Source organism: Nycticebus coucang, chromosome 4 (genome assembly GCF_027406575.1).
Source record: "Nycticebus coucang isolate mNycCou1 chromosome 4, mNycCou1.pri, whole genome shotgun sequence".
Lineage (NCBI taxonomy): Eukaryota > Metazoa > Chordata > Mammalia > Primates > Lorisidae > Nycticebus > Nycticebus coucang.
The window spans coordinates 93,426,897-93,453,560 of NC_069783.1; the positions used below are offsets into that span (position 1 = coordinate 93,426,897).

At 36.5% G+C, this 26,664-nt stretch overlaps 1 protein-coding gene across 10 annotated transcripts in view; it reads right to left on the reverse strand.

The window, feature by feature from the left end:
* The window catches only part of TSGA10 (testis specific 10), a 137,760-nt gene that overhangs the window by 40,553 nt on the left and 70,543 nt on the right, over positions 1–26,664 (reverse strand). For all 10 annotated transcript variants that reach the window (XM_053588362.1, XM_053588365.1, XM_053588364.1 and 7 more), the window contains 3 exons: positions 9,081–9,196; positions 6,150–6,304; positions 654–709 (listed from right to left, as the gene is read on the reverse strand). In XM_053588362.1, the coding sequence (XP_053444337.1) occupies positions 654–709; positions 6,150–6,304; positions 9,081–9,196 (327 nt within the window). The remainder of the gene's footprint in view (positions 1–653; positions 710–6,149; positions 6,305–9,080; positions 9,197–26,664) is intronic.

Genomic DNA, 26,664 nt, shown 5'->3' on the forward strand with positions numbered 1-26,664 from the left:
ATAATTATTTGCAGTGTTAGCCTCTCTATTACACTTTAGAGTCATATTTATAACTACTTCCTAGACATGTCTACATTAGTTTCAAAGGTTCTTCAAATAGAATGGTAAAATTATCTTTCTTCTCTTATTTTTGTCAGATTCAGCATTCATCCCTGTCCAGAAACCTGGCATTTTCCTACTGTCTGTCTTTCTCGTAAGCACCTCACTCCCGCTGTTCCCCACCTCCTAAACCCCAATTTACCATAATTTCTTCTGCCTAGGTAATCTGAGACAAAAATCTCCTAAGATTTCTTCAATGATTTCTTATTGCCTCAAATATAAAATCATTCATATGTCTATAACACAGGCCTCTTCCTGACTGTTTAGCCTCCCACCTCCCTTCACTTCTCTTACACTCTGGGTTCCAATAAAACTCTTCTACTCGTAGGTCAAGAGGCTTTTGAACATTACCTGAGGGTCTTTGTTACTCTTTCTACTTTTAGCAAATACTATTCCTTCTTTTACTTCCCTAGACAGACTTAGGCCTCCTTTAAACATTAGAGAGTTGCCACCTCATATATAACACAAAGTTTCTTGTTTCCCTCTATCTTTGTACCTAACATTGTACTTTGCCCCCAGTAAGTGCTCAGACATTTGCTGAATGAATGATTTACCTTGATGCCTGTTCCATCTCAGCAATAATATTCTTCATGCCTGAAATGGTCTTTTCCTTAAAAAGTAATATAAATATTAAATAAAAAATTATCTCAAACTGATATTTTTGTTAAACTGAATCAAAATTTTTGTCAAAATAAAACAAAAAGAAAACTTCCCCTCCCCTTTAGATTTACATTTGGTTTTAAACATTTATATTCTATTTTTCTTTTCTGCACTTTAAAGCCCAGCATATCAATGTGAATATTTGTATGGTGTAAAAGCAGTAGATTATGTTTGTTAAAGTAAAGGCTACATTTAGGTGTATTGATATGAAATCAATATATAAGAGCTTTTTACAAAGATTTATGCAGTCACCCAGCAACACAACTACCCTGTTTTTAGAGGCAAAACAACAGAACTAATTCATTTCCTCACATTCTTCATGTTATAAAACCAGGGATGTCAATAATGTATAATGAAATTTATTTTTTTGAGAATAAATTTCAGTATATTATTTAAATTAGCCAGCAATGACATCTTCAAAAAGCTGCTGCAATAGAACTACTTATAAGAGTACTATTAATATTTAGATGTGAGCTAGTAAGGACATAAGGATTAGGCTTAGAGCAAAGGTACGAACAAATGAACTATTTATATTCTCTGTTTTCAAATGTGTGACCAAGGAGCAAAATTAGTGAAGTCAGGCTCAGTGTCTATAGCCCAGCGGTTAGGGTGCCAGCCATATACACTGGGGCTGGTGGGTTCGAACTAGCCCAGACATGCCAAACAACAACAACAACAAAAAAAAAAGCTATGCATTGTGGCGGGCACCTGTAGTCCCAGCTACTTGAGAGGCTGAGGCAAGAGTTTGAAGTTGCTGTGAACTGTGATGCCACAGCACTCTACCAAGGGTGACATATTGAGACTCTGTCTCAAAAAAATAGAAAAAATTAGTGAAGTCAGTCAAAGCTGAAATAAGTTTGAATATTCTAATTCCTCAATACCACTTCCACACCTTCTCTTAAAACCTTGAGGCTCAGCACCTGTAGCTCAGTGAGTAGGGTGCCAGTCACATACACCAAGGTTGAGCCTGGCCTAGGCCTGCTGCCTTTAGTCCCCGCTACATGGGAGGCTGAGGCAAGAGAATCGCTTAAGCCCAAGAGTTTGAGGTTGCTGTGAACTATGATGCAATGGCACTTTACTGAGGGCAACATGGTGAGACTCAGCCTCAAAAAAAAAAAGGGCAGGTAAACTATTATTTTACTAAATAATAACTAAATTTCACCTTGCCCTTTGGATTGCCAAATCCTTAGTAACCAAGTAAAAATAAGAAAAAAATCTGTATTTTCCAACTATTGCTGTTCCTATTTCTTCAATGCAGTGGTTCTCAACCTTCCTAATTGCCGCCTTGTTACAAATGGAAAAGCGGGGGTCACAACCCACAGGCTGAGAACTGCTGCTTTAATGGGATAGTTTTGCACACCTATGTGTGCGTGTGCTATCTTCCTTTATTCATGTGCTCCTCTCCAGTACATTTTTAGCTCGTTTCCCATTCTGTTTTCTGATAGAATGGCATAGACTTGGCTTGTCTCCTGTACCTCAGTGGTTACAGATGGTAGGTTCAAACTTGGCCCGGCCCTGCCAAACAACGACAACTACAATTAAAAAAAAAATAGCTGGGCATTGTGGCAGCTGCCTGTAGTCCCAGCTACTTGGGAGGCTGAGGCAAGAGAATCGCTTAAGTCCAAGAGTTTGAGGTTGCTATGAGCTGTGATGCCACAGCACTCTACTGAGGGTGACATAGTGAGACTCTGTCTCAAAAAAAAAAAGAAAGAATGGCACAGACTTCCCATCTGACAGTGATGAATATTGGAAGATTGTTAAGATATTCATTAGCAAAAATAGTTAAACCCCTTTAAGAAGACTGAAAAATTCAAACACAAAATAGTAGACATTTAAATGTCTAGTAGACATTTAAAGTAGAATGTTTACATATAATTTTGAAATATTATGTATTGCTAAATAATTCTGAAAAGCTAATTGAAATTACTTACAAAAGTCATTACTTTGCTTGAAATATCTTTTATAAGCCTACAAAGGACTTTCCTTTATCAATACAAGTTCACCCTGAAAGTGGGATTCCCTAAGAACATTTGTAAAGTATTCGGGACAACAAAATTATGGAGTTAAATTCAATAATATATCCTCTTAACCTATTTTTCTCTTTTAATATGACCCCAATACCTCCATTTCTCAAATATACCATCGTTCTTTGTACAACCTCAATATGTTGTACACCGTATTCCTTGTAAAACTTTAATATTTAATATTTTTTAAATTAACATATATTAAGTATGCTTTATACAGCCTCATATGTTATCCAACCAGGGATACAGACTCAAGTTAACTGTTAAAATTCAGTCTGGATAGGACTGTCAAAATGTATTTCAAAAAAAAGAAACTTGATTTTATACAAATAATTTTGGCTTTTCTTACTCAAAAATCTAGGTACTATTGAGTTTTCTAACTTTAATTGGTAGCAAGTAGCAGAACACATTTTTAAACTATAAACACCAGAAAAATTTTACCTTATTCACTATAATGCAGACTTTTCCATATTAATTTATTTCTGTAATATCCATATAATAGTACCACTTTTCACTGGAAGCCCTTTGTTAGTTCGGCTCTGAAATATCTTTGTAGAGAACATTTCCTTTCTTGGCTACCTAATGCTGTCTCACAAAGTTATTTTCCCTTCAGAGGATGGATAATCTTACACAAAGTTGTTAATTTTATTATTTTACTTTTTTATTTTATTTATTTATTTATTTTGAGACAGTCTTTTTTTTTTTTTTTTTTTTTTTTTTTTGTAGAGACAGAGTCTCACTTTATGGCCCTCAGTAGAGTGCCATGGCCTCACACAGCTCACAGCAACCTCCAACTCCTGGGCTTAAGCGATTCTCCTGCCTCAGCCTCCCGAGTAGCTGGGACTACAGGCGCCCGCCACAACGCCCAGCTATTTTTTGGTTGCAGTTTGGCCGGGGCCGGGTTTGAACCCGCCACCCTCGGTATATGGGGCCGGCGCCCTACCGACTGAGCCACAGGCGCCGCCCTATTTTGAGACAGTCTTAAGCTGTCACCCCAGGTAGAGTACTGTGGTATCATAGCTGACAGCAACTTCCAACTCTTGGACTCAACGGATCCTCTTGCCTCAGTTTTTTCTATTTTTAGTAGAGATGGAGTCTCGCTTTTTTTTTTTTTTTTTTGCACAGGTCAGGCTGGTCTCAAACTCCCAGGTGGGAGGATTATAGGCATAAGCCACCACACCAGGGCAATTTTATTTATTTAGTTAGTTTTATTGTTGTTGAGACACAGTCTCACTTTGTCACCCTTGGTAGAGTGCCATGGCGTCATAGCTCACAGTGACATTATTTCAATGACCTCCATATTCAAACTCTTAGGCTTAAGTGATTCTCTTGCCTCAGCCTCCCAAGACCTCCCACTACAGGTCTGCACCACAACACCTAGCTATTTTTAGCGATGAGGTCTTGCTCTAGCTCAGGCTGGTCTTGAACGCCTGAGCTCAGGCAATCAACCCACCTCTGGCTCCCAAGTGCTCTAATGACAGGCATGAACCACTGTGCCCGGCCACAGTTCTTGATTTTAAAATAGACTTGTAACTCAGTTTTACTTTGTACAGAAAAGGTAATGTTGATAACAGTTATTAGAACGGAAGACATGTGAAATATTAGATATAGCAGAAGGAAATGAGATTCAGAAAGAGGTGAAGAATTTCCTTTCCAAATGTGTTAGTGTTTTAAAAGGTAATCATGCTTAACTATTTACAATTGTTTTGAATATAATGAGAAACAAAATTCTATCTTAATACAGGTCTCATCACTGTCCTCTCAATTAGTGTCCCTGTCACTATTCTCATTTCCCTATATCCATCTTTCATATGGATTTATAAGTGCCAGAATATTTCTTCTAAAATAAAGATCTAATTATAACATTTCATTTACATTATTTCAATAACCCTCTATATTCATGATGATATAGTCCATACTCAGTATCTCATGTATTTTCATGATTATTTGCTTATCTTTCCCATATTATCTTTTGCCTTGCCATACCTATTTCTTTGCAACCTATTCTCTGGCCATACTAAATTATTAGGAAGTTCATGAAATTCTGTCATAAAAGCCACTGAGCTCTTGTGAACACTGTTCTACCCACCTGCATCACCCCTTCTCACTGTCTTATTCCCCTAAGTCTTTTCCTGGCTAATTTCTAGTCATTTTTCAGGGCAGACCAAGTACCACCACTTCTTAGAAGGCTTCCCAGATCTTCCTCCTCCCCTAACTCAACTCCTAGGCTGAATCAGGTATATTTCTGCCATACTTCAATAACACATTGTACATATGTCATTATGGGAACTTAATATATTTTATCAGAATAATACATACATATATTTATTTATCTCTGTATTGCACCATAGGCTTTAATGGCAGGCCACTCACTTTCAATTTCTGACATAATACTTGGTACATGTCAACAAATGTTTGTTGAAAGAATCAATGAGTGAATAGATAAATTAATGAATCAGTTCTCTCAGAGTAGGGAAAGACCTTACTCCAATGATTCTGCCTTTGCTTAAGAGATCTCTGAAAAACAGTTTAGGAGTTGCTTTCATAATCAGTTCATGAGCTAGAAAGGGACATCAGTATCTTTCTGCCATGTTGACAACATTTTAACAACTACAACAACAAAAATGTAGGATGGAAGTTATAATCTAGTTTATTCACTAGCCCTGTGGGATCCATTTTCAAAGGCTAGGATGATGTTAAAATGTAATCCTAGTTCTGAACACGTTGCAATGGCAGTTTTAATGGAATAAACATATTGCCTCTCCAGATGACTACCTAGAAATATATTTTTAAGAAGAAATCAGGCCAGGTGCAGTGGCTCACTCCTATAATCCTACCACTTTAGGAGGCTGAGGTGAGTGGACAGCTTGAGCTCACAGGTTTGAGACCAGCCTGAGCAAAAAGCTAGACCCTCCCCTCCCACATCTCTACTAAAAATAAAAAAACTGAGGCAAGAGGATCACTTAAGCCCTAGAGTTGGAGGTTGCTATGAGCTATGACACCATGGCACTCTACCCAGGGCAACAGCTTGAGACTCTGTCTCAAAAAAAAGAAAGAAAAAAGAAATTAGTCTCACCATTTTATCAAGCTTTACATTTTAATATTTGAATTAGTTATTATTTGTGACTTTTAATAACCAATTCATGATAGAAAAATCAATTTTAAATGTTATCTAGTAGATTTAAATATATACCTCCTAAGACTATTTTAAAATATTTCAAAGTCCAATTTTTAAGTTTCAGCTCTCTAGAAAAAAAGAGAGAAAATTCTATTATTTTATTCATATTTGAATTATTTTAAATCATAGTTTAACATTTAAACATTTCATTTAAACATTTCTTGTAAGCCACAGTTCTGAGAACATACTTTCATTGCCAAACTCTCTCCAAGGGATGCAATATTCTCAGATTTTTTATCCAAACATGCTTGCAGGCATTCCTTTTCTTTAGCCATATCATTGAGGGTTGCACCAAGAATGCTGATTTCTTCTCGTTGTGCAATACTTTGCCTTGTAAAATTATCTAAATATATAATCATAAAGGTATTGTTTTAATAAAGATAAAACCTTTTTTCTAGTTGAAAAAGAAATACTTTTCAAAGTAAGTTCTAAATTATACTCAATGACTAAAAACAAGAGTGCTATATTGCAAATAAAAAATGGGTTTTGTTGTTAGTGATCAAAAATTACAATGAATTAAAAAAATTCTAAATGATGTAAATATAAAAGCACACTACTACTGAATTAGAATACCAAAAGACCGATCTATACCAAAGTTCTTAAGGTAGATACACGTGCAGTAGGAGAGGAGCAAGTGGGAGGATGAAGTAGGTGGAATATGAAAACAACCTGTGGCCTTTTCTCTCTGCTAGTTCCCCTCCCCTGCCCCTACCCTAGAATCACTATTATATATAAAGTTGATAAGTAACAGATCTTAATAAAATATTTAATTAAATCAGTTTTGGAGTCAAAGTTCTTTTAATAGTTTGATTTTTCTAAAGTAGTGTTATAAAAATTCCTGGGGGGGGAATCATCCTGGGAAGTCTGATTTGATTTGTGAGAACTCTTGCAAGCCAATGTCAATGTTGAAGACCTAAATGACTCATATAGAGTGGTTTCTCAACCAGCACCACCAGCATCACCTGGGGAATGGAAATTCTTAGGCCTCCACCCCAGATCTACTAAATCAAATATTCTGGGAGTGGGCACAAAAATTTACGTTTTAATAAACACTGCCACCACCACCACCACAACAACAAAACATGATGATTCTAATGTATATTAAAGTTTGAGACCCATTGGTCTAGAGTAAAGGTTCTAAACTACCAGAATTACTTAAGGAAACTCATGTAGACAAAAAAACTCTGGTCGCAACCTACTTGAAGGAGTCTGGCTCCAAAGAGTTTTGTTAGCTCTCTAGGTGATTCTGACACACGTGAAAGTTCGACAACCACTGGGGAGTTCTGTTAGAACAAACTTCCACATTCATCGCTGCTAAATTAATCCCTGCCAAGAACCATCCAGGGTACAGTGCAAAGGAAGGTACTACTATACTGCCATATGCCAAGAGCATGATCTATAAGTACTGGAGAATATATCATGTCTATTTTTTCAGGCAGTATTGTCATTAAGGCAACCCATAAATATTGGGTGTTATGAGTTCCTTCCCACTGGCAATCAGTAAATCTCTAAAACAGCTCTAATTTCTCCTAGCTTTAAAAAAAAAAAAAATCCATAACCTCACATTTCACTCAACCTACTACAGCCAAACTTCTTCAAATACTTTTCTATTCTTTTCCATTTCCACTTCCCATTCTTTCCTCAACCCACTCTATCTCCCACATCCAACACTCCATTCAAATACTTTTGGTCAGTGTTACCAAATCATCCAATGTGCCAGATATAATCAATACCTTTTTTTATCCCCATCTTATTTCACTTCTAAAAAGTTATCTGATAATTGATCATACTCTCTCTTTTTAAAAAAACATCTTGCTGTCTTGCCTTTCAAAATAACACTACTGTGTTTTCTTCCTACTTCTTTGGTTTCTTCTTACTCAGTCCTGGACCATCTTCTCCTCATTCTCTGTATTTCCCTGGGTGATTTCATGGTTTTAAAATATCATTTATATGCTGGTTTGTCTCAAATATATATCTTCAGCTTAGATTTCTCTTCTGAGGTACAAAATGAAATATCCACCTGCTTTATATCTTCACTTGGACTTAAAATATCCAAAAAGGAGTTACCCTTCATTCACCTCCAATTATCTAACGATTCATGCCAGATATTTTGGAACTACATAATAGCAAATGTAAAATATATTTCCTCTGCTTGAAAACAGGCTTTTATAGCCCTGAAAAAAAATTCACCTTATAAGATAGTTATAACCATGTTTTCTACAGATTACTGATAAAAAATGAACAGGGGACTTTGTAAAAGTAATTTTCTCTATAAATCTAAGTAGTATCATAGGCATAGACAAAAATATATACACTTTTCGGTTTGGCACCTGTGGCTCAAGTAGCTAAGGCACCAGCCACATACACCTGAGCTTCCAGGTTCGAATCCAACCTGGCCCGCCAAACAACAATGAGGGCTCATCCGAATAATAGCTGGGCATTGTGGCGGGCGCCTGTGGTCCCAGCTACTTGGGAAGCAGAGGCAAGAGAATTGTTCGAGCCCAGGAGTTGGAGCTGTGGTGCCATGGCACTCTCTCTACCCAGGGCGACAGCTTGAGGATCTTTCTCCAAAAAATAAAATAAAATATATACACTTTTCACCAAAAGTATTATAATGTACTATAGTAGAACCTCCACAGTTGACCACCTCTCTATACTGACCATCCCCTTAAGGTTGACCTAATTTTCATAGACCAGATATGCACCACATATACTAAGGCCTAGTTCTTATGTTAACCACTTCTGTATCAACTTATGGAGGTTGTACTATAGTTCATTGCCAACAGCTATGGACAAGCTAAAATATTATACAAAATTTTTTTTAAATTTAAAAGAAATCATCATACATTACAAACTGTTGCTGGTTTGTTTAACTATTACTTCATTGACAAATTTTAAGTTAAAACTTAAATTATAAGTAATCATGGTCCTTAACCTAAGTAAAAAATTTTACTTTCAAAGAAAAATGTATATTCCCATTATTATTATTTTTGACTCATAAAATTTTAAGTTAAGGGCTTATTTCCAAGCTTATCTATGTTATAACTGAAGAAAAGAAAACATATTTTTCTACAAGACTAATAAAAAAATAAAAATAATATCAGGAAGAAAAAACTCACCAATTTTTTCATCCAAGCACATAATTTTCTCCTGAGTAAGCTGTAGCTCATATTTTTTCTTAGCAAGGTGTCGCTGAGTATCAGAAAGATCTTTTTCTGTGTTTTCATATAAAAGTCTGCAAACATTTTAATAATAAAACTAATTCTGAAGTTTTTATGTTTTGCCATCTTTAAGTATATTTAAATCTAAAAACTTTTGAGAATGCTACTATGCTTTCTCTTTCTTAATATTTTTATTATAAAACCACACTATAGAAATTTTGAAAAATGAAAGCTAAGTTACTACTAGCATTTTAGTGTTCACTATCTCAGTCTTTATTTTTTTTTGCTATGTACATTTTAAAGTTATACTGCAAAGTCAAAATTTAATTTTAATTTTTTATCTATATTTAATCTTTAATATTTTTCAGTCCTATAATACAGCCCTCTAAATCATTATTTTCTAGATTAAAATATTATATGAGTAATAATCATTTACTTTTAAGTAAATACTGTCATTTACTTAACCACTCTATTATCAGACATTGTCTAGGTTCATTTTAATTTTTCACCTTTATGAATAAATCTGTAATGAATAACACTTCATTAATTCCACAAACATATATTAAATGTCTAGTATCATACCAACCACTAAATTTTGAGAAAGCTATAGCAAACCAGGTTGGGAATGGTCCTGCCCTCATGGATCTTTCGGGAGTTCATTGTCACTAGACTGAGACATAATGAATAAAATGTAAGACACATCATGTTAAATGTATAGCAGAATTTATAAAAATGTATAAGGGAAAAATCATAGCAATAAGACTAAGAATTGATGTTATATTAGCTATGGTTCGGTTGGGTTTGTCTCAGTAGCCTTATGTTTTAACACAGAAAAAAAGATGAGGCCACACAGATATCTGCAACACAAGGCATATAAGCAAATAAGATTTCCCACATAAAGGCAATGAAAATTATATCGTTAGTGGAAAAGTCAGACTACAGAAAAAGCTTATGAATTTCTGCTAGGCTCAGAGAAATAATAACAAGAGTCTTCCTTGGGATTTCTCAAACTCAAGGTAAGAAATCAAAATAAAACTTGGTTCTAAGTTTGTCATACAATCTGTAACACTTGGCAAAACTTGTCTAGAGATATGCCATCAACTCAGGCACAGAACTAAACCTCAGATGAAAATGACATACTTCAAAACTAAAAGACATGTTGAGAAACAATCCAAGCTCAATAGGAGTCAAAAAATGAACAAATTACAGGGTGTCCCAAAAGTCACATACATAGAGAAAATGAGAAAGTGTAACTAAATGTACCTTTATTTACAAAATATTTACAAAATATTCTGTATGTGTTGGTCGTCTCTTTCTCTCCTACTTATGGTGAACATGTCGCAAGATAATGGTTGTTATGCAAGTCTGTTAATTTTTCCTATGTATAGAACTTTTTTGGGACACACTATATTTCAGTACTCAAGAACTTCAGATCAAATAGAAAATGAAGAATATATATGTTTAAGCACAAAGACTAAAATGTGTAATAGAAGATACAACAAAAAAAAATAACAGATTTGGGAAAGAACCAAAAAACAACTTCAGGAAATTGAACTATCATTAACATTTTTTAAATTATAGAACTCAGAATAGGAAGGGTTCAAGATGGATGATTAGAGGCATTTCTTACTTGTCTCCTCCACTGAGAAGAACAAAAATAGTTAGTAGATAATTATACTTCACATAGATCATCCAAGAGGGAAAAACAGAATTCAACAGAGAAGCGATAGGAAATACCTACAGTAAAGAAAGGGAAGGAAGTAAGGAAGCCTACTTGGTTAGAATTAGCTAGGAGTCAGAAGAGACAGCCCAGTGCAGGGAAAGGGTAAGTGAAAGACTCAGTGGTCCACATTCCCTCTACAGACTCCTACAATCCTACCCACAAGAGAGCCCTTTGACCCTTGTGGGCCCCAGTACTAACAGAGAACTCCCTATAAACTATGCAGAGACACTGCTGCAGAGAGTGGGTTCATGCTAGGTCTTTTATAAGCTTTAGGTAGTGGTAGCACAGTACCACTTTGGAAGGCTAGGCCATCCCAAACTGTGTTCTGCCATGAAACCAAGGCAGAGGCAGCAGTTTGGGGCAAAAATCCCACAGAGGGGTGCACATGCATTCTCATGTGCCCCAAGGACAAATTCCACTACCTGCAACTGCCATAGGTGATGGCTCTTGTAGGCCCAGGTGCAGGCAAAGCCACCTGCCTACACTGCTCCCAGGGAAAGAACTCTGCCATCCTCAATAGCAGGGCCAAAGCTACCACCTCCATTTGAACCAATTCTACAAACAAGTGTGAAGCTCACCACGCCCATGCATACCTCAGCTAGCATATTTATATCCCCCTGGAGACCTGAATGTATAGCCTGGCTTGGCTCCACCCCCACTGCTCCTGAACACGCCATCTAAGGACCCAAGAATCACCCAGCCCAGTCCACCACTGGTATGTAGCTACAGGAGTAGCTCATATTATATAAGCAAACTTTAAGTCAAAAATTAGGGGGAAAGGCAGAGAAGATTGTCATGTAATGATCAGCAGGGGGATATAATAATTCTAAATAAATACACACTCAAAAATCTAAATATATGGATCTCTCTACCCAAAAGGTTGAGGCAGGAGTATTTGCTTGAACCCAGGAGTGTGATGTTGTGGTGAGCTAGTCTAACACCACAGCACTCTAGTGTGGGCAACAGAGTGAGACTCTGCCTCCAAAAAATAGAAATAAGAAGATTAAATAAGCTTCAACTCAGACTTTTGACTTTATCTTACAAATACAAAAATAATGTAACCTAATGCTATGTACCCTATATTAGCTCCCCCAAAATATTTTTTCCCAATACTATTTTATTTTTTTCTACATACATACATATATATTCTGAGGTAGCTGATATTTTAAATGCTATTGTAAATTTTATTTTTAAATTTTATTTCCCAATTGTTATTGATTGACCTTTTATCTATTGACCTTGTTAAATTTAGTTATTAATTCTAATAATTTAATTATTGGTTCTTTTGAATATTTTTATGAACATAATTATATTCTTAACCAAAAGGAATAAAACTTCTATGATGTTAAAAAAAATAAAAAATAAAGCTGATATCACAGATACAAAAGATCATCAGAGACTATTATGAACAAAGACTATTTTGACAGAGACTCGTGAACTATTTTGCTGACAAAGTGGAAAATCTAGAGGAAATGGATAAATTCTTGGAAATATTTAACCTACCAAGACTGAATCAGGAAGAAATAGAAAATCTGAATGGACCAATAAGGAGCAAAAAGGTTGAATAGGTAATAAAACATCTCCCAACAGGTGCGGCGCCTGTGGCTCAGTCCGTAAGGCGCCGGCCCCGTATACCAAGGGTGGCGGCTTCAAACCCCGCCCCGGCTGAACTGCAACCAAAAACTAGCTGGGCGTTGTGGCGGATGCCTGTAGTCCCAGCTACATTGGGAGGCTGAGGCAAGAGAATTGCTTAAGCCCAGGAGTTGGAGGTTGCTGTGGACTGTTTGATGCCATGGCACTCTACCAAGGGCCATAAAGTGAGACTCTGCTCTACAAAAAACAAAAAACAAACAAACAAAAAATCTCCCAACAAAGCTAAGAATAAATGAATCCCCTGCCAAAAATATAAAGAAGAACTAATATCAATCCACCTCAAACTCTTCCAAAACATTGAATAGGAAGGAATTCTTCTTTTTTTATTTTATTTATTTATTTATTTTTAGGAATTCTTCTTAATTCATTCTAGAAGGCCACCATTACCATGATACCAAAACCAGATGAGGACAAAATGAAAAGAGAAAACTACAGGCTAATATTCTTGATAAACATAGACATAGAAATCCTCAACAAAATACTAGCAACCAAATCTGATATCACATCAAAATGATAACACACCATGATGAAATGAGATTCATGCCAGGGATACAAGGATAGTTAAATATACAGAAATCAAGAAATGTGATACATCATATCAATAGAATGAACAAAAATCATAGGATCATCTCAATAGATGCATAAAAATCATTTAATACAATTTAAACATCCCTTCATGATAAAAACTCAGAAAATTAGGCATAAAAGAAACATACCTCAAAATAATAAAGGCAATATAGGACATTTCCACAGCTAACATCATACCGAATGAGGAAAAGTTGAAAGCATTTACTCTAAGAACTGGAAAAAAGAAAGGATACCCACTTTCACCGTTACTATTTAGCACAGTATTGGGAGTCCCAGGCAGAGCAAGCAGGCAAGAGAAAGAAATAAAAGACATCCAAACTGGAAAAGAGGAAGTCGAATTGTCTGTCCTTCTTTGCAAATAACATGACCTTATATTTAGAAAAACCAAAGATTTACCAAAAATCTCTTAGAACTGATAAATAAATTCAGTAAAGTTGCAGGATACAAAATCAAGAAACAAAAACCTACAGCATTTCTGTATACCAATTATGAAGTAGACAGAAAAGACATCAAGAAGACAATTCCATTTACAATAGCTGTAAAAGAAAAAAAAATACTTAGGAATAAATTTAAACAAAGAGATGAAAGATCTCCATAAGGAAAACTACAAAACACTCATGAAAGGAAATGAAGAGGATAGAAAGAAATGGAAAGACATCCCATTTTCATGGATCAGAAGAAGTAAAACCCTTAAAAGACCACAATGTCCACAGAAATCTATAGATTCAATGCAATCCCTATTAAAATACCAATGTCACTTTTCATAGAAATAGAAGAAACAACCCTAAAATTTATATTAAACCAAAAAAGAACCAAAATAGTCAAAACAATCCTGAAGAAAAAGAACAAAGCTGGAATCATCACACTATCTGTCTTCAAAGTATACTATAAGGCTTAGTAACCCAAACAGCGTACTATTGGTATAAAAAAGACACAGACCCAATGGAACAGAACAGAAAACCCAGAAGTAAAGCCACATACTTACAGCCAACTGATCTTTGACAAAGCCATCCAGAACACACACTGGAGAAAGGGCGACCTCTTCAATAATAGTGCTGCAAAAACTGGATAACCACATGCAGATGAATGAAACTGGACTCCTATTTTTCATCAAATACAAAAATCAACTCAAGATGGGTGAAAGACTTAAATGTAAGACCCAAAACTACAAAACTACTACACAAAAAACACAGGGAAATATCTTCAGGGCCTTGGTCTAGGTAAGAGTTTGTAACCAAGACCTCAAAATCACAGTCCATAAAATAAAAATGAACATATAGGACTATATTAAACTAAAAGGCTTCTGCACAACAAAAACAATCAACTTCTTGAGTGGGAGAAAATATTTGCAAACTACTCATCCAAGAGGGGACTAATATTCAGAATACATAAGGAACTCAAACAATTATTTTTAAAAATCACAAATGATCAGGGAAATACAAATCAAAACCACAATGAGGCTGGGCCTGGTGGCTCACGCCTAGAATCCTAGCACTCTGGGAAGCCAAGGTAGATGGATTACTTGAGCTTAGGTGTTCAAGACTGGCCTGAGCAAGAGCAAAACCCTGTCATTACTAAAAATAAAAAAACTAGGGAGGCGCCTGTGGCTCAAAGGAATAGGGCGCCCGCCCCATATGCCAGAGGTGGCAGGTTCAAACCCAGCCCTAGCCAAAAACTGCAAAAAATAAAATGAATAAAAAAACTAGTCAGGCATCATGGTACATTTCCTGTAGCTCCAGCTACTTGGGAGGCTGAGACAAGAGAATAGCTTGTTTGAGGTTATTGTGAGCTACGATGATGCCAAGGCACCCTACCCAAGGTGATAGAGTGAGAATCAATCTCAAGGAAAAAACAAAACAACAACAAAAAAACCCAAACCACAATGAGATATCATCTTACCTCAGTTAGACTGGCTATTATTAAAGACAAAAAAAATTAATAGATGTTGGCAAGGATGTAGAGAAAAAGGAACTCTTATACATTGTTGGTGGGAATATAAATTAGTACAGCCACTAAGGAAAATGGTATGGAGGGTTCTCAAACAGCTAAAAATGGAACTATTACATGCTCCAGCAATCTTTCACCGGGCATTTATCCAATGGAAAAGAAATCAATATATCACAGGGATACACATATTCCCTTATTTATTGCAGTACTATTTACAATAGCAAACATAGAGAATCAAGCATCCATCAATAAAGAAATGGCTAAAGAAAATGTGTTATATTCACACAAATGGAATACTATCCAGCCATGGCACTCCATTATGGGCAATAAAGTAAGACTCTCTCTCAAAATTCCTAGATCTAGACCAAATAAAAAATTAAATAAAAATATCTAGGGGTGGGAATCAGCATCACTATATTTTTAAAGTTCCTCATTTGATTTTAATATTGTTGTTAAGGAATGCCCCCAATTTCACTTCACCCAGAGGAACAAAGGGTTAAAAATTGACAAAGGACGTATATGTGAGGTAAAAAGTAATTGCTATTTTGTGGTGTCGGAGTCTCTCCCATCTTAAGGCTCTTCCATTTCCCTATAGCATAAACTCAGTGAGGCTGACACTGCTGTTCTCCACAAAGCACCGTTTGACACAATAACATATCTCTATGGGAAAGTATGTTTCCAGGATAAGATCACAAGACATTTCAGAGTCATAAAAAAACCATATTGATTATAAAATCCAGCAGAAGCAGATATATTAGAATAAATAGATCAAAAAACGTTAATAAGCCCAAAAAACATATTAAAAGGAAGGGGATTCCTTTTTGGAAGTTCTAGAAAAAATATTTTTAATAAATAAAAGAACATGCCAGATATTCAGAATATGAAAAAAGAACCCTATGGGGAAAAAAAGCTGAAATAACAGTTATAAGAAATGCCTGTGGCTCAGTGAGTAAGGTGCCAGCCCCATATACCGAGGGTGGCGGGTTCAAACCCAGCCCCGGCTGAACTGCAACCAAAAAATAGCTGGGCGTTGTGGCAGGCGCCTGTAATCCCAGTTGCTTGGGAGGCTGAGGCAGGAGAATCGCGGAAGCCCAAGAGCTAGAGGTTGCTGTGAGTCCTGTGTACATCATGGCACTCTACTGAAGGCGGTAAGGTGAGACTCTGTCTCTACAAAAAAAAAAAAAAAAAAAGGTGTATGTGACCGGGAAAATGGATACAGCTGATGAATAAATTAGCATACTAAACAACCAAATTGAAGACATTTCCCAAAAAAGCAAAAGAAAAGAACAAATAAATGGAAAAGATGAAATAAAAAGTTGGGAGATTCTTTTGATTCTTCACATATTGTATTTGTAAATATGAAACCTATGATAAATGTGAGTGTATTATAAAAGAATAAGACATTAGTCTAGGCCAGGTGGGGTGGCTCATGCCTGTAATCCCAGCACTCTAGGAGACTGAGGAGTTCAAGACAAGCCTGAGTAAGAGCGAGATTCTGTCTCTAAAACAACAACAACAAAAAACTAGCTGGGTAGCATTATGGCAGATGCCCATTGTCCCAGCTACTTTACAAGCAGAGGCAAGAGAATCACTTGAGCCCAGAAGTTTGCCATTACTGTGACTTATGATGCCGCAGCACACTACTGAAGACAACAAAGTGAAACTCTGTCTCAAAAAATAAAAAAAAGATATTGATCTATTTTTTTAAAATGGGTTGATGTGACAGCTGACATCTTAGGTGAAATGATGAAAGTGAGATGATAGTGGAAAGATATCAAAGTGTTAAAATATTCCACAAATTCATTATCTATGTTTCTGTCCTTTTCAAATTTTGAAGACAGACTTAACTGGACTGCATATGAGTATATAAAATAAAAGAGAAATTGAGAATCACTTCAACATTTCAAGCCAAAAAGCATTAATGAAGTTTCCATTTACTTAGATTGGGAAAACTGAATAAGTGTAGACGCCAGCCCCTTATTTAGGTTGGAAGATCTTAGAATAAGTGTGACCAAAGAAAACCAAAAATAAAGCAACCTTTAGATACTCTATAAGCTAATATGAAATTCAGAAAATCATGAGCTCTGAATGTGGATAAAGTGATGAGATGCTTATACCACAAGACACGTGAGAAGAGCAAAAGAAAATCCCCTTTATGGATGGAAAATAAAGTAATTCTGGCTCCGTGCCTGTGGCCGGCTCAAGCCTCTAAGGCGCCAGCCACATACACCTGAACTAGCGGGTTTGAATCCAGCCCGGCCCACAAAACAACAATGATGGCTACAACCAAAAAATAGCCGGGCGTTGTGGCGGGTGCCTGTAGTCCCGGCTACATGGGAAGGCCAAGGCAGGAGAATTGCTTGAGCCCAGGAGTTGGAGGTTGCTGTGAGTTGTGATGCCACGGCACTCTACCCAGGGTGACACCTTGAGGTTCTGTCTCAAAAGAAAAAAAAAAAGAAAGAAAGAAAGAAAGAGAGGAAAGAAAAGAAAGTAATTCTAAACCTCAAATTATTGTTTTGCAGAAATTTTCAAATACAATTTCAAACATGCAAAGATAATCAGACATAAGAGGAAATGAAAGACTCAAAAGTATAAACTGACAGAAATACAGAAAAAATACAGAAAATAGCAAAATAGAATTACAGAGACCCTAAATACTGAAATTATCAGGCACCTAACACACAAACTATAAAACATCCAAGGGTACTATCCTTAAGGAGATAAAAGTATAAAACATTGATGATATATTGGAAACTAAAATAAAAGCTTTTATCAGAAATTTAAAAACCAAAGATAAATTCTTCTAGAGGAAAATATGGAATATTTTCAAACCTAAGCATTAGCAAATATTTCTCAAGATACAAAAAAAAACCCTCCATTTTTAAAAATTAAATATTGAACTTCATCAAAACAAAAAAAATTGTTCATCAAAAATAAAACAATTAAAAACAAGAAAACAAGCCACCGTCTGGGGAAAAAAATTCATAACACATATTTTAGACAAAAAGCCTCCATCTACAGTAAATCCTACAAATATAAAATAAAATCAATCAAGAAAAAGGTCAATAGAATTAAAAACTTTACAAAAGAAGATGTATAAATGGCAAAACATTACTCTCCTGCTGTCAGTTATAAATGGATAGAGAAATGAAAAAATTAAAACTGATATATTTTGAGTACATTATAATTTAAAACATTAGATACACTGAAAACTAAAATATTTTATATCTTTGTAAAAAGCTTATCAAGAGTAGTTTGACCAGTGCTTGCTGCCTTGTCTTCATAACAAACACAGAGCAAGCATGTTTTGTTGAGAATTCCTTTAATAAGCTGGTTTTTGCCATTGTCATTTCCACTGGATCAACTTTATCCTTTTTGTGGCAATCACTTTCATCATTTATGTTAATACAGTTAACCTTTACATTATTCTATTTCTTGAACTGGAGGGGAGGAATAGTGAAATAGATGTTCACATTATAATAATTTGCTTGAGTATACAAATGTCTTCTGCATCATGTGTGCATGTATGTTAAAACACACGTCTTTTATAAAAGCAATAGAATGAATCACCAAGAAAAACAGAAACGTAAAAATAATATAAAGTAGTCACATTAAAAAATATGACAAAAGGAAAAAAACTCTTAACATATTTACCATAAATATGACAAAAGATTAATATCCTCAATACATCCTTACTACAAATACATTCAGATTCATTTTAAAAATATCATTTCTCTATGACCAAAAAAATATGAAAAAAAATTATTTTTTGAGGCAGAGTCTCACTTTGTCACTCCTGGTAGAGTGCTATGGAATCATAGCTCACAGCAACCTCAGACTCTTGGGCTAAAGCGATTCTCTTGCCTCAGTCTCTTAAGTAGTTGGGATTATAGGCACCCACCCCTACACCTGGGGTATATTTTTAGAGGTGGGGGTCTAGCTCTAGCTCAGACTGGTCTCAAACTCGTGATCTCAGACGATCCGCCTGCCTTGGCCTCCCAGAGTGCTGGGATTACAGGTGTGAGCCACTGCGCCTGACCAAAATATGAAAAAAATTAACAGGCATTTTATATAAAGGAAAATATTAATAGTTAATATATATTTTTAAATCCTTGACATCATTGTTGAAATCATTTAAAAAGTGATTTTCTATAAAATGAGAACATAATTTTAAATGATAATATTTAAGGCTACTAAAGACATGCCAAAACTTTCTTTCTTATTCACAATTTGGTAGGTAATATAAATCAATGAAGGTCTCCTAAAAAATAAATATTGAAAATATTGAAAGATATCAATCTATGCATTCTGAAATTATAATTGTTAAAAATATATCATCTGATTAAACTAAAGGTGAAAGGCCATATGATCCCTTCAAAAGTGTAGGAAAACATTGTAAAGTACAATATTCATTCCTGAAAAACTTTCTCAGAAACTGGAACGATGAAACATCTTCAAACCGTCATGAAACCTAAATGTTGACAGTCTGAATACTTCCTCCTAAGATATGGATCAAGATGTCTACTTATTCACCATTTTTATTCACCACTGTATTGGCTGTACTACTGAGGATGATAAGACAAGAAAAAGGGAAAAAAGGCCTCTAGACCAAACAAGTAAAATTGTTCTACTTTGCAGATGATATATTTTTTTTAAGAATGATGATTCCTTGAGACATAATTGTTTATGTAGAGAATCCAATGGAATCTACAAAAAGAATACTAGAAAAAAGTAAATTTAGCAATTTTGTAGAATACAAGATGAATACAGAGTGTCCAAAGTCATCAGCATACATAGGGAAAATAGGAAATTGTAGCTAACTATACCTTTATTTACAAAATATCCATTACAAAATTTTACAAAATATTCTCTACATGTTGACTACCTCTTTAGAAAAAAAGTAGAGAAAAGAAAAAACAAAATTCAAACAAACTGAAATCAAAAATAGACTGCGTTTTAAAGTAGTCATTACCCCAAAAGCTGAAAGGACAGGCAAATCCAGAGATTTATAGCCAAGACCTACTCATTAGAAGCAAAAGCCAATGGAACAATAAATGGTTAAGAACACTTAAATGATAATTTTGATGAAATGCTGAGTGGCTGAGTGCGAGAAGCTCCTATCACGAGAGTGAAAAGCTTCTGGGAGCACATCTTGGAGAGGACCCCATATTTCAGTGTGCTTTTCCTCCAGGAACCCTATCAGATTCTCATGGTAAAGATTTGAGAAAGATACCCTAGTGACTGACAGTGGAAAGGAAGAGTAAATGTTGTAAAATATGCCCAGAGAATTCTTCATAGTAAATTCTTACTTTCTAGGTGAAAAGACTTTACCACAGCCTTATCTCAGCTGGAGAAGGTCACTGACACCCCTCTTGCTTGCCTGTTTCATAGAAGGGAATGATAGATTTGCCACTGGAAAACCCTCCTGAACAACAAAACAAAAGATTTGCCACTGGAAAAACCCTTCTGAACAACACAGCCTACAGACAAAGACAGACTTAAAACTGAGATTTAAGGTTAAGACTATAGACCACATCCTCCCACCACTATCCCAATAGGGCTCCAGGATGATCACAAAGAATCATGACTGAAAGAATTGCAAGATGCAGGCTCTTGCTGAGAAGGAGTACTTAGGGAAGCCCAAATTCAAAAGGAGAGACAAAAATCAGGACAATAGAGGAATATGAAATCTCTGGTACCTACAGCTACAGCAAACACTGTATGCAGCTCAACTCCTAGACAGATTGACGTAAACATACATATCAAAGACCTAACTACCTCAGTTACTAAAACCTAATAAAAAATGTCCAACTTTCAACAAAAAACTATGAGGGTGTCAACAGGCAAGTAAAAAACATTCTGAATGATCAGAACCAATATCAGATATGGCGCAGACATGGGAACTATGAAATAGAAGATTTAAAATAACTATGATATAATAGTTTAAGGGGAATGATGGAAGAAGTAAACATGATGCAATAACAGAAGGGTTATGTAGAAACATAATTCTAGATTCAGCAATCTCTAACTTGTGATTGGGGCATCTCTAATTTGCCTATAACCTGTGACAGTGGAGACAATTCCATTTAAGATCCAATTCAAGGAGCTATACACTCTGAGAAACTTTATATTACTATTTTAAAGACCAATATTCTCCAAAACAAAATGTATCGTTTGAATTGGGGCTTTTACTACAAAGTAGAACATCTACTCCTACTCTTACTCATTTTAGAGTGAAAATACCACTTAAAACAAAACAATGAAGTCCAGATAGCTGTTAACCTACTACAGATTATAAGGTACATTAAGATCAAGTGGGCAGGTAGAAACCCTGAATGTCCCAGGGGAGTTAGCTATTCAATTAGCCCTTGAATTTGTCTCAAAACTCATAATGAAGACAAATGAACCAAAGAGAAGAGGTCATAGGCTGTGACTTGGAGTAGCAGCTACAGCAAGAGAAAAAGAATTTGCCAAAACTAACCTACTGGAGATTCCATGGGAAAAAGTTGCAGAGCAGAACACAAAGAGAGGGGTATTGACAGAGATCACCCCCCTGAGAGGCTTGGAATCCAGCAGAGCAGTTTATTCCTCCCCCCTCCACCAACATCTCTGGCAGTCAGTGGGCTCCTGAGCTACTGGAGAGCTCTTCGACTCTCACAAACCCAAAAGCTGCTGCCCTCAGCGAGCTGGAAGTTTTTTGAAGATGAAGCAATGGGCTGCTGGTGCACTCAGGGTCACTTCCTGACACTGAAGACCAGAACTAAGACACCAGGCAACATATTATTTCTATACCCACCTTGGATCTCTGTCCTTCCCAGTGGGCTACATCCCCTCAGTTTTCATCTCACTTGTTCCCATGCAAACATTTCTCAACTTGGGTCCAGACTAAGGGAGACAAGTGGGGTCTGGGGGAAGTGGATCCTGGAGAATCTACATGACCCCAGAGCCTGGTTATTCTAGGTAGGCTGCTTTCTGAAGAGGGGGACAGAGACAACCAGAGCACTAGCTTTCTCCTATTCATATACTTTTCTTCCCTTTCCCCTGTCCTGCCCCCGGCAGCTGAAAGACAGTTGAGCCAGAGCTCACAGGAACTACTTTTCCTCTTGGTTGATGCATCCATTACAATGTAGCTTCCAGAGTGGAAGACTCTCTGAACTTTTTCTCCCTTCCCGCTCCCTGACCCAAGGCTGCCAAGAGAAACAATTGAGATACCATGCCAAGGCTTCCACAGAGAGTGATGGTCACACCTTTCCCTGAGGAGCCTGCAGTGGACTGAGGGGTATTCAGACAGTGAGCTCCTTTGGCCAACCCCGCTGCTGCTTACCCAGTGACTCCATAAGGGCGAGACATGCCCTGAGGCAGAGGGACATCAAACATATGTGGGCAACCCTGTGGACAACTCAGGACCAGTACTTTTTCATTGGCAAGGTCAGGGATTGATCTTTGGGGACAAAAGGATTGACCCAAGGGCTATATCCCATACCCTGAGAGTACAAAGGGAAGATGTATGATTGAGTAAAGCTGCTGTGGCCTCTCCCTAGTGGATTTGCTTAGAAGCTGGAAATAGACCTTTAACCCTTGCTGAAACAGATAGCAGGCCACCTTTACCTCAGGTGAAGCCTAAGGGCAAGCCACCCGACCCAGCCCTGCCTACAGCACTCCCTCACCCACCTCTGCTATGCCAGAGAATAAAGACTCACTAGTAGTTCCAGGGCCCCATCCACCACCTGTGGCATGCAAGTGCTTTCCCTGTGGGACTAGAGGTGGTCATAGGACCCCAAATCTACACTGTAGCTTGTTCTTTCTGGCAAGCACCATCTACATACAGGGAGGTCAATTGGCATGCCCTTTACAGCATTTACTGCCTCAATCATAGAAGGTGTAGCTGATTCTCAGCCTCAAGCACCATCCACTGTCTCAGAGATTAAACTGGGTGTGCCATTATCTAATCAAAATAAAATAAAAATTTTAAAAAAGAAGCAAAAGCTGCTTCGGATGAGATTAAATCAGCCAAAGATCTCCAGATAACTTGAAAAATCAGAGTGAAAGGACACCCCCAAAAGAAAATAATAACTAGGTATCAATGGCTACCAACCATACTGAAATGACTGGCAAAGAATTTCAAATATGGATTGGAAAGAATCTCAAAGAAATATAAGAAGAAATAGAAACCCAACACAAAGAAACCACAAAAACATGCAAGAAATGAACAAGGAAACTGAAGTTAAAAAAAAAAATCCAGTAGTCCTTTTGGAAATGAAACATTCATTCAAGGAAATACAAAACATAATGGAAAGCCTTAAGTATAAGCTAGGCCAGGAAGAAGAACAGAATCTCAGAGCTAAAAGACAACACCTTTGAATGAAACAAGTCAAAGAGAAACAATAGAGAAATAAGAGGAATGAATAAACCTGCAAGAAATATGGTATTATATAAAGAGACCTACCATAAGAATCACAGGCATCCATGAGGGTGAAGAATAAAGTACACTAGGGCTAGAAAACTTATTTGAAGGAATATTTGAGGAAAATTTCCCAAGTCTTGCTAGAAATCTGGACGTCTACATGCTAGACGTACAACGCACTGCTAGGAGATTCATTGCCAATAGGCAATCACTATGACACGTAGTCATCAGACTAGCCAAAGTTAACTCCAAAGAAGAACTCCTATCAACAATAAAGTGAAAGCATCAGGTAACTTACAAAAGAAAACCCAAAACTAATCAGACTTGATGATTTTTCAACTGTGACCCTACAAGGCAGAAGGAACTGGGGCCCCATTCTCAGTCTTCTCAAACAGCCTAGAATTTTATATCCTGTAAAACAAAACTAAATTTCTTATATGAGGAAGAAGTAAAGACTTTCTCAGACAAGCAAATGCTGAGGAAATTTGTTAAAACCAGACCTGCCTTGCAGGATGTACTCTGCATTCTACACAAATCAGCACAATAGACACCCACCAGTATAAAACCATCCAAACGCTAGTGTTCAGAGAACAGCTACCACAATGGCTCAAGAGGTAAAACAAAGTAATAAAATTATATGCAACAGAATGAACATAAATCTGCCTGACTTATCAATTCTTTCAATAAGTGTGAATGGCTTAAACTCTCCACTCAAGAGACAAAGGCTGGCTAAACAGATAAAAAATACAAGCCAAGTATCTGCTATCTCCATGAGACACGTGTAACTCACAAGGACTCTTTCAAAGTCAAGGTGAAGGGATGAAAAACAATATTCCCTGCAAATGAAAACCAAAAGAAAGCTGGTATAGCCATTCTCATCATTCTGTGAACAACACAGACTTCAAATCAACAAAAATAAAGAAAGACAAAGATGGTCATTAGATAATGGCGAAGACATAACAAACCTAAATATCTATACACTAACAGGCCTACACAGATTCATAAAGTAAATCCTACTTGATCTAAATAAAACTATAAACATCAGCATTATAATACTGAGGACTTCAACACCCCACTTCCAGAAAGGATAGATCCTTCAAGCAAAAAATAAACAAAGAAACTTAAATGGGAGTCTAGAACAAATGAGCCTAACAGACACTTACAGAAAACTCGACCCTAAAACAATTTCTTAAGCTCACACAACATTCTCTAAGGTTGATCACCTTCTAGGCTACAAAACATGTCTCAACAGATTTTATAAAATAGAAATCATACCATATATCTTTTCAGACCACAGTGGAATAAAATTAAAAATCAATTCCAATGGAAACACTCAACACTACATAAAGTCATGAAAATAACCTACTGCTGAAAAATTATTGGGTCCAGAAAGAAATTAAGATGAAAATCAAGAGTTTTCAGACTACATAACAAATGAGACACGAGTTACCAAAATCCATGGGATGCAGCAAAAGCAGTCCTAAGAGGAAAATCCATACACTTAAATGCCTGTGTCCAAAAGACAGAAAGATCATAAATCAACAGTCTACTCAATCATCTCAAAGAATTGAGAAAGGAAGAGCAAACCAATCCCAGACCCAACAGAAAAAAAGAAATAACAAAGGTCAGAGCAGAACTAAATGAAATTGATAACAAAATAATTATACAGATGATTAATGAAACAAAAAGTTTCATTTATCTCTGAAAAGATAAAATTGACATGCCTCTTGTTAGATTAACCAGAAACAGAAAAGAAAGTACTCTAATAGGCTCAATCATAAATTAAAAAGACAGTACTACTTATACCATGGAAATACAAAATATGATGTCTGAATACATATAAAAATCTCTATGCGCAGAAACTTAAAAACATTGAGGAAATGGACAAATTCTTAGAAACACACACAACCCTGCTATTTAAATCAGGAAGAAATAGAACCCCCACTCAGGTGTGATGGCTCATGCCTATAATCCCAGCACTCTGGGAGGCCAAAGCAGGTAGATTTCTTGGGCTCCCAAGCTCAAGACCAGCCTGAGCAAGAGCAAGACCTAAAAAATAGCCAGGTGGTATGGCAGGCACCTATGGTCCCAGCTACTTGGGAGGGAGGATGTCTTGAGCCAAAGAGTCTGAGGTTGCTGCTGAGGTTTCTACCAGGGGCAAGAAAGTGAAACTCTGATCTTAAAAAAAAAAAAAAAAATAGAAACCCCCTGAACAGACCAATATCAAGTAATGAAATTGAATTGAAGCAGCAATAAAAAAAATTTTTCAGGCAGCACCTATAGCTCAGTGGGTAGGACTCCAGCCACATACACCAAGGCCAGCTAATGTAACAATGACAACTGCAACAACAACAACAAAAATAACCAGGTGTTGTGGTGGGCGCCTGTAGTCCCGGCTACTAGGGAGGCTGAGGCAAGAGAATTGCTTAAGCCCAAGAATTTGAGGTTGCTATGAGCTGCCATATCACTCTATCAAGGGTGACATACTGAGACTCTCTCAAAAAAAAAAAAAAAAAAAAAAAAATTTTTTTTTTTCCAACAAAAAAAAGTCTTGGACAAAGTGGTTTCACAGCTGAATTCTACAAGACCTACAAAGAAGAACTGGTACCTATACTGCATAAATTATTTTATAACATCTAGAAGGAAGGAATCCTCCCCAACTCATTCTACAAAGCCAATATCACCTTGCTACCAAAGTAGGAAAGGATACAACAAATAAAACTACAGACCAATACCCCTTATGAATATGGATGCAAAAACATCCTAGCAAACCGTTTACACCTGCACATTGAAATAATAATACACCATGATCAAATGGGCTTCATCCCAGTGATGCAAGAATGGCTCAACATGTGCAAATCTGTAAGTGTGATTCACCACACAAACAGAAGCAAAAACAAAGACTCTGCAATAGATCCTCTCAATAAAAGCAGAGAAAGCATTTGATAAAATTCAGCACTCTCATATGAATGCATAAAAAATAGGCAAAGATGGAACATACCTCAAAATTAGAAAAGACATATGTGAAAAACCACAACCAAGATCATACTTAATATAGAGCATTCCTGCTTAGAATTGGAACCAGATAAGGTTTCCCACTGTCATCTGTTTCATTCAACATAGTATTAGAAGTCCTAGCCAGAGCAATCTGGCAAGAGAAGGAAATCGAGGGTATCCAAATAGGGAAAGAAGAGGTCAAACTATCACACTTCCCTGAAAATCCCAAA